This window comes from Amborella trichopoda, chromosome 8, assembly GCF_054954075.1.
Source record: "Amborella trichopoda isolate Santa Cruz 75 chromosome 8, AtrichopodaSantaCruz75HAP2 v2.0, whole genome shotgun sequence".
In the NCBI taxonomy this organism is placed as follows: domain Eukaryota; kingdom Viridiplantae; phylum Streptophyta; class Magnoliopsida; order Amborellales; family Amborellaceae; genus Amborella; species Amborella trichopoda.
In genome coordinates this window covers 25,998,644-26,008,041 of record NC_142343.1, presented here as the reverse complement: position 1 = coordinate 26,008,041, position 9,398 = coordinate 25,998,644, and the positions used below count along the sequence as shown (strand labels likewise).

The 9,398-nt window shown below is 36.2% G+C and overlaps 1 protein-coding gene and 1 pseudogene across 1 annotated transcript; one reads left to right on the top strand and one right to left on the bottom strand.

Moving 5' to 3' along the window:
* Positions 1-1,414: 1,414 nt before the first annotated feature.
* LOC18433148 (Acyl-CoA N-acyltransferases (NAT) superfamily protein) lies at positions 1,415-2,924 on the bottom strand. The gene has a single exon (XM_006843244.4). It carries the CDS (start codon positions 2,249-2,251, stop codon positions 1,568-1,570), a length of 684 nt encoding a protein of 227 aa, XP_006843307.1. The 5' UTR covers positions 2,252-2,924; the 3' UTR covers positions 1,415-1,567.
* A 4,140-nt stretch (positions 2,925-7,064) lies between these two features.
* On the top strand, positions 7,065-8,044 carry LOC148780977 (dicarboxylate transporter 1, chloroplastic pseudogene; annotated as a pseudogene).
* The last annotated feature ends 1,354 nt before the right edge of the window (positions 8,045-9,398 follow it).

Genomic DNA, 9,398 nt, shown 5'->3' with positions numbered 1-9,398 from the left:
TAACAAAACTATGATCTAAGCTCGCACCTTACGACAACCTCAGATCTGAGCTCAAACCTCAGATCTGAGGTTGAGGAGCTTATGGCTCTGATATCATGTTAGAAACTGTATTTCTGTATATTTGGGCCTTAGGTCCCCATAAAAGATTATTTCAGAATACTGCAGAGAACTCTATTAAATTGATTAATCAAGAATATACAAGACTCCATATAAATATACAACTAGTAACAATTAAAGATAAATATCAATGGTTATGGATATACACCACCTAATCTTATCAAGAGATATGTATCCATACAGTTGTATATCCATATTGAAATTTGTCAATATGACACATATCCTATTGTTATCAAGAGATATGTATCATACTGATGGATATCTGTATTGATATGCATCAGTATGATACATATCCATATACATACGTTAACATTGCGGCCATGTGTAATATGAACTGGGATTCTATACTACGATACCATTTATCTTTTTTACAAATAAGTCACAATTACTTTTAGCCATTAGATGTTAAAGTTCAGAATTTTTTTTTTTAGGCTTTGAGTATAGTCAATGATAGGTTTCCAACTACCGTATTTAAAAACTAAAAGACAAGAGCAATTGTTCTCTATAGTAAAAGTAAAAGGTGTGGTTGGTGTAAGGTCGAGGCTCTAAACAATCAAAATAAGACATACCTTTAAATAATGCCGAAATATTTTGCTTTAATATTAGAAATCTTTATGATGGTATGTCAATTTATTTTTATCTCTAATATAAAAATTTAAAGTCAGAAAATAGTGTAGATCGAGTAGATCTACGAACACTTGAAAATTGACGATCTAGATAATACATTACAAGATTTCGATACTTGAAAACTTCTTTTTCTTATATCCATACATCTTGAGGTTGAAATGATCGAATCGAGGATTTTTCAGCATCGAAACAACCTTTTTTAATGAATTTTGAGATATGCTTTAATTTGATTGTTTAAAGCCTCGCACTTCTATAAACTTCTTCAAAAAGTAAATTGCCTCTTTGTGTTCATTTGCCCCGTAAACGTACCACCTCGAGGTAGGGATAAAAACTCCCAAATGAACAATACCAAATGAACAATACCGTAACCACGGGTGTAATACAAGAAGGAAACAAGAAAATGATACCGTGGTGAGATAGAAACAAAGATAAACAACGAGAGAGAGAGTGAAAGAGACTACTCATCAATCCCCGCTGCTTCTTCTTTTTTTGGAAAATTGTTTCATCGCATGTTATACCGTCCAAAAAGTGTAAAAAGCATAAAAATGAATGCAAGTAAGTGTTCCATTTAAAAATGATTAGAATTATTATTTATTATTTATGGTTTTTAAAATTTATTTATTTATTTATATTCATTATTTCTATGTTAGAGATTACATCTTTTCAAAAATTTAATCCAAAAATCCATCTCAAAAATATATTTAATAATAAACCCGCATTTCTACACATGCGGGCTTAGCCGCATAGAAACTGGGACCCTTTCTTTTTTCACGACAGAAGAGAGGGAGGGAGAGCGAGAGAGAGAGAGCCTGCTCATCTTCACTCACTGCTTCTTCTTCTTTCTCCTTGAGTACACCATCCCCCTAATCCCATCAGGATCGGCGGCAAACCCTAACGGCCTGTAAAACCCTAAAACCCCAGGCTCCGCATACAATGCAATATTCACAATCCCCTTCTCCAAAAGGCCTTTCAGAAGCCTCTCCATTACCGCTTTTCCGAGACCAAAGCCCTGAAACGATGGGTCCACGACAACGTCCCATATAATCGCATTGAAAATGTCATCTCCTGTTGCTCTGGCAAAGGCCACTAGCTTCTTCGACCTCGTGTCTTCGATCCATATGAGAGAGGGAGTGTTATCTAAGGCTTTCACGATCTTCTCCTTCTGTCTTCGAGGAAACCCTACTTTTACGAACACAGAGTTGAGGTCGTCTGGGTCAAGGTTTTCTGCGTTGTGATGGACAATAAAGCCTCGTGAGGCGAGCTCTTGGTCGGATATCGTGAGGCTCTGGCTGAAAATTGAGAGGTTTTGGCCGGATATCAGAGGACTCTGGAAGGGAGTTTCAATCTGACTAGAAACTGAGGGGTTTTGGCCGGAAGTTCCAAGATTTTGGACGAAAATTGGGAGGTTTTCACTAGAAAATGATGGGCTTCGGCCACAAAAGAGACGGGAGGGGCGGTGGAGAGAGGGGCGGAGGCGGAGAGAAGTGGCGCCGAGGGGGATGAGCATTTTTTGTATTTTGAAGGAGAGGGAGATGGGTCTTCAGGCAGGGTGTTTGTTATCTAGAGTTTACGATGGGAGTTTCGACACGTACGCAGGATTTTAGGAAAAGTGCAGAGGCGCCTTAAAGTAGACTTTTTAGGCACTTTAACCTCCACCCAACTTCTCCTAGCCATTCCCCAAAAACATCATCTTCTCTAGCAAAGACCCTGTACAAAAAAGTCCCTCATGTAACAGATCATTTTCAGGTCCCAATAAAATAAAAGGAAACGCATGCTGTACGTCTATAATGCTGACTGCTCACTTCAAAATGGGCGCCGAAATGTCTCTCCAAACTGCAGGACCGCTATATCAAAACACCATACTGCTCACAATGACATCTTCAAAATGCCGAAGTGCTTCAGAACGTCGGACTGCCTATTTCTCTAATAGCATAATCCTCAAACCGCCACAATGAAATGTCGGATCGCCCATTCCAATCGCCGAACTGCCTGTTCCAAACACCCATTCCAATCGTTGGTCCGCCTATTCCAAATGTCGGACCGCCCATTTCAGCAAAAATAATCACCGGACCGTCTGTTCTAAAAGCCGGATTGCCCTCTCCGGTGAAAATAATTTGTTAGGTGAAAGAAGGGTATATTTGTACCAAAAAAAAGAACTTTTTGTATGGGGTATTTGGGAGGAAAAGTTGGCTTTTATGGGGTATTTGGTAGGAAAAATTGGCTTGGTTAAAGTGCTTAAGAAGTCTATTTTGGGAAGGTTTTCGCAATTTTCTCATTTAGGTTTGGAAAATGAAAAGAAATTATACATCAATCGTGTGTGAATGATATTTGGCACGTTAACTCTCTTGGCAAAATTGCTATTTGATAGAACAAATCCATTAAGTATCATTACATTATGGAAAAAGTTTATATGGAACCTAGGCTCTAAACAATCAAATTAGGGTGTACCTTCAAAATCTTATTTGAAGAGGTTGTTTTGATGCCCAAATATCCTCAAATTGATCATCTCGACATCAAGATGCATAAACTTGAAAAAAAATAGATTTCAAGTTTTGGAAATAGTGCATCTTGTGAAACATTTTTAGACCGTCAATTTTAAAGTTATTCAAGTTTTCTTAGATCTACTCTGTCTACACTATTTTTGAAGCTTTAAATTTTATAATTAAGGATGAAAATATATTTTAAGGTTAGTCAAAGATTTCCAGTATTGAAATTACATTTCTCGACACTAATTGAAGGTGGGTTCTAATTTGATTCTTTAGACCTTTGACTCTATATAAACCACACCCATAGATGATTATCATCAAAGAAAATATGAATTTCCCATAGGGGTTGGGGTAGTGGTAGTAGTACTCCACACCTTAGTCTTTTGAACTTTTTTTTGGACTAAACAGATGGGGTAAGATGGTCCAAAGGTTAGAAGATATAGTACATGAGATTTATATTTTTAAACCTTAGGTTTGTTAAGAAATAAAACTTAAAAAGATGTAGATATTTTTCATTTTTTACCTTTTGGATAATTTAGTGGGAAAAACAAGCCCCCACCTATTTTGTTAGCTTTTTTTACTGTTAAAAAAAAGATAACTTTGAAGAGAGAAACAGGAGAAGAGAGAGAAAAAAAATGGTTTAGAAAGGAATAAAAAAACTATGTCCTTTTAACTTTTGTTTGGATTTAAAAGATCGATAAAATTAGTTCAATGGGTTAGAAGATATAATATATGAGATTTCTAGGTTGGGAGATATGTTTTGAAACCTTTGGTTTGTCGAGAAATAAAACTAAAAAAAAATGTACGGATCTATTTTTCCAAAACAAATTTAAATTTTAATTTTTTCAATATCTAGATCTTTTCCCTTAAATATTAGACGTTTCATGTGCAATCTTGGGATGTCAACTTTTTTTAAACATGTAGCAAGTGAGATTTTAAACGTTTTTTTCTCTTTGAGGTTGGTCCGTACGTTCAAAAGATTATGCCTTCAAAATTTAGGATCGAAAACATATTGTTAGCATTAGTTTTGCCCAGTGTTTAAAAAACGCCGAGTCGCCAGGTTCGACTCAGGAATCGCCATGGACAGATCGAATCGACGAAAAAAACGGGAATCGTCCGGTTCTAGAGAGAACCGTACGATTCTGCATAGTGACTCGCCGATTCACTCTACGGAATTGGCGAGTCCCGTACAATGAATCGGCGAGTTCCGTACGGGATTTTATTTTTTTTATTTTATTTTTTTTATTTTTATTTTTTTTGTAATCCATGATAGATTTTTTTGTAATAATTGATCGATTTTTTTGTAATCCATGATTGAATTGTTTTTGTTTTTTTTTTGTAATCCATGATCGAATTTTTTGTAACCCATGATAGAATTTTTTGTAATCCATGATCGAATTTTTTGTAATCCATGATCGAAATGTTTGTTTTTTTATCTTGTAATCCATGATCGAATTTTTTGTTTTTTTGTTTTTTTTGTAACCCATGATAGAATTTTTTGTAATCCATGATCGAATGTTTTGTAATCCATGATCGAAATGTTTGTTTTTTTTTTGTAATCCATGATCGAAATGCTTGTTTTTTTTTTTGTAATCCATGATCGAATTTTTTGTTTTTTGTTTTTTTTGTAACCCATGATAGAGTTTTTTGTAATCCATAATTGAATTTTTTGTAATCCATGATCGAATTGTTTTTTTCTTTTTTTGTAATCCACGATCGAATTTTTTGTTTTTTGTTTTTTGTTTTTTTTTGTAATCCATAATCGAATTTTATGTAATCCATGATCGAATTTTATGTAATCCATGATCGAATTTTTTGTAATCCATGATATAACTTTTTGTAATCCATGATCGAACTTTTTGTAATCCATGATCGAAATGTTTGTTTTTTTTTCTTGTAATCCATGATCAAATTTTTTTTTTTTTTGTAACCCATGATAGATTTTTTTGTAATCCATGATTGAATTTTTTGTAATCCATGATCGAATTGTTTTTTTCTTTTTTTGTAATCCACGATGGAATTTTTTGTTTTTTTATGTTTTTTTTTTTTTTGTAATCCATGATCGAATTTTATGTAATCCATGATCGAATTTTTTGTAATCCATGATCGAATTTTTTGTAATCCATGATTGAATTTTTTGAAAATTTGTGATTCTTTTTTTTTAATCCATGATGGAATTTTTTTTTGTAATCCATGATAGAATTTTTTGAAAATTTGTGATTTTTTTTTTTTAATCCATGATCGAATTTTTTTTTATAATCCATGATAGAATTTTTTGAAAATTTGTGATTTTTTTTTTTTAATCCATGATATATTTTTTTGAAAATTTGTTAATTTTTTTTTTTAATCCATATTATTCAAAGAGAAAATGAGAGAGATGATGATTCTGAGGCCACCCTATCCCAGCAATATTATTCACATATCGAGTCCCAACAGCAACAGTGTAGGGATGAGCACGACAGTGCAGGTGAGCATGAAGGATAGATAAGCTTTGGGGATTTTAGATTGAGAACACAACAAAACACTAACACTCAGGGATTTGGGAATAGTCAGACGCCTGCTAATATCGATGATTCGTTTTTAGATCGAATCAATGAATTGTTAAACGAATTCAATCAATGGCACCAGCGTAACCAAGAAGAACAATAACGTCGTCTATCATTTTATTTTTAGATCATATGTTACTAATTTTATGCTTTATTGTAGTCCATGTATGTTGATATACTTATTCCATGATAATTCTATGTTTATCCTTTTGTGTGATGTAAATTAAATGCTGAATGGCGGTTCATGCAGGGAAAAAACATATCAATATTCGCATATTCATTCAAAAACATGAAAATTCTTAATGGAGTACCCTCATTTCTTATTGAATTCCTAAAAAACAATATTTATAATGAATTTTAATAATTTTTTTGGATTTTTTTTAAGTTTTATTATGACCGATTCACCCGATTCCCGATCCGGATCGCCGATTCGCCGATCCGGATCGGTTTTTTGGGTGCCCGATCCGGGTCACTGATCCTTTTTTTAAACCATTGGTTTTGTCCAAAGGAATAGATGGGTAGTGTACTCCTATGAAAGTAGTAAATTTGTTGGGTATTTTATTGGTTTATCTCATCTGAAGGATAATGTTGTTGGAAATATGGCTTATCAGGCCTTTTTATCCCGGGAATTTATTTATCAATAATAGTACAAAAGCCATATTGTATAGTATATGTGAAATCCCATACGGTTGACATGAGGCAATGCCATATACTAGGATCCATTTTGGAGCTTTATAGGATGTTGCACTGGACGAAAAAGTGTCACCGGAGGGAAAACCCAGTGATGTGTTTGGATTCTTTGTATGAATTATTATTTTTATATTATAGATGTATAAAATTATTTAATTTTTAAATATCTTTTATCAAGTTGTAGGAATGCTTGGATGACATCCTATTATGAGAGTCATTAGTGCACTAATAACAGGTTTAGCTCATTGCATAGGATTAACAGTTTGGTAACAACTTGTTAATCCTAATTGGCTGTACTTAAGGAAATTAAAGAAGGACTTATACTTGGATCTCAACTCCTATAGACCATAAATGTGATTACAAAGTATGATTATCTATAAATAGAGGTTAACCCCTCAAGTAGAAAAATAGAGAATGATAGAAAAGAGGTGAAGGAGATTCACCAAGAGGACTCTCAAGGTAGCCTGTCACCGGATGGCTTGGTCTATAGGATTTGGTATGGAACCTTAGGTCCCTCGTGTGATTTAAGGACAGATCGAGTAAGTTATTTATCGTTTTTAATTTTATTTATTTATTATTATTTTCATTAGGACTAATAATGATATTAGAGCGAGGTTTTCTAGCACGTGTTGACTTCAACAGAGGGCTATAATGTGGGCTTTCCATCCCATCACATGCTGGTGTTTCAAGAAATGCATGGAAAATTCTTTCTATTTTTCTTGCTATAGTTGTCAGCATAATCACACAACCATTGCATCTTGACGTTGTGGCCCTTTTAGGGCTTGGAGTCACTGTTCTCACCAAAACTCTGACTTACGGTGCTGCTTTCTCAGCCTTTGGTGATCCAATTCCATGGCTAATTGCTTTGGCTTTCTTCTTTGCCAGAGGATTCATCACAACGGGGTTGGGAAACAGAATAGCTTACCAATTTGTCTCTCTTTTTTTGGAAATTCATCTCTAGGTCACAGCCTGGTTTTTAACGAAGCTCTTTTAGCTCTTGGTATCCCCTCTGTCTCAGCTAGAGTAGGAGGTATATTCTTACCAATTGTGATGTCTCTCTATGTAGCTTATGGTTCCAATGTACAAGATGGAACTGAGAACAAGCTTGTTTCATGGCTTATGATCACTTGTTTCCAAAACCTCATGTATCTCTTCCTCTATGTTCTTAACTGGCATGGCTGCTAATCCATTAAGTGTGAAGCTTGCTAGTGTGGATTTAGGGTAACCAATTAGATGGACTGCTTAGGTAGTGGGTGCCATTTTTCCCGGTTTGGTCTATCCACCTGAGGTGAAAGTAGCTCTGATGCATCGAGGCTTGTAGGGGAAAACTTGCAGAAGATGGGGCCCATTGGCAAGAATGAGCTCATCATGAGAGCCACCCTCCTTGTTATGGTAAGAATTTCATTTTTTCTTTGTTGTGTATTGGGTTTCAATATTGTGGATATTTTGATATGGAAAACAGGGGAATTCGAGGTTGATGATACGTATTTTGTATCATTATTTAATGTTGAAAAAGAAAAAGGAATCCATTATTTCTTCTGTAGTGGTCCTTTGGTTATTCCACTCATGTATGAGTAGTGAAGGATACCGATAATATAAATCAAGTGTCGGGCATAACAATCCTTCTAGCCTACCATCTTTACATGCTTTCAGAGTATTTTATGACTTGGATTTTGAAGAATATTATGATGATTAATTTACCCAAATTTCAATTATAAAGCATTTGTGGAAAGGTTTTTTTATTGCCTTGAATTAGACTTTGGCAGGTTTCAATTATAAAGGGTTTTTGGTAAGTTCTTTAAGAGGTCAGAACCTATGTGGGGACCTATATCATCCTAGCCGCATTTCAATAGTTAGGAACCCACTTTCAAGCCAAGCCTACCCATAATCAGACTAGGTCAAACATTTTTGTGTGCTTGCTTATTTATTCATGATCGGTTAATATTAGATTCCAGTCCGGACCCACTTTTGGTCCGAGCTGAAGCTTCTGGGTCCAAGTTAAGGCTTATGCCAAGTTAAGGCTTATGCCAAGCCTAGCCCAGGTCCGAACCAGGTTTTGCCTTGGTTCGAACCTAGGCTCCCTCTTGGTCCTAGCCGAAGGCTCGTTCCTAGCTCATCTTTCATCTAGTCCAAGTCCATGTCTGGTCTGATCATTAAAACTCGCTGGGTCTAAGTCCAAGCTTGTACCCAGCCTAGCCCAGGTCCGAACCAGGTTCACACCTAGGTCCGAACCTAGGCCCCTCTTGGTCTGAGCTGAAAGATCGTTCCTGACTCATTTTTGATCCGTTCCAGGTCCACACCTGGTCTGATTATTAAAACTCTATGGGTCCAAGTCCAGGCCTTTACCCAGCCTAGACGAGGTCGGAACCAGGTTCACACCCAGGTCCGAACCTAGGCCCCCTCTTGGTCTAAGTCGAAGGCTCGTTCCTAGTTTAATCTTGATCCAGTCCGGGTCCACATCCGGTCTAAGTTTCAAAACCCTCTAGGTCCAAGACCAGGCTTGCACCCAGCTCAGTCTAGGTCCGAACCAGGCTCACACCTTGGTCCGAACCTAGACCCACCCTTGGTCCGAGCCGAGACTCGTGCACCATCTAGTCTAGATCTTAGTCTAGGTTCTAGCATAGGTCTAAGAATAGAGTTGACCCTAGAGCTAGACTAGGCTTACCTTAGTTTAGGATCTGAACCAAAACCCATTGAGTCTAGCAAGTCTATATTCTAGTTTAGTCTTAGCCTAGGTCTTAGTCAAAGTTTTGCCCCTAGAGTCAGGCTAGGTTTGCCTTAAGCCGTCGAGGCTAGCCCTTACCTAAGTCTAGATTCTAGAACCCAGCTAAAGAGAGTCACCATGTTGGTTACTTAAGACAACCATGATGATTGCTCCACAGCTGATTCTAAACCAAACCTTCCCAAACCTAGGGGATCAATATGTTGCAAT

Bases quoted from the DNA above. Each gene is read 5' to 3' on its own strand.
- LOC18433148 (XM_006843244.4), bottom strand. From the start codon at position 2,251: ATGCTCATCCCCCTCGGCGCCACTTCTCTCCGCCTCCGCCCCTCTCTC.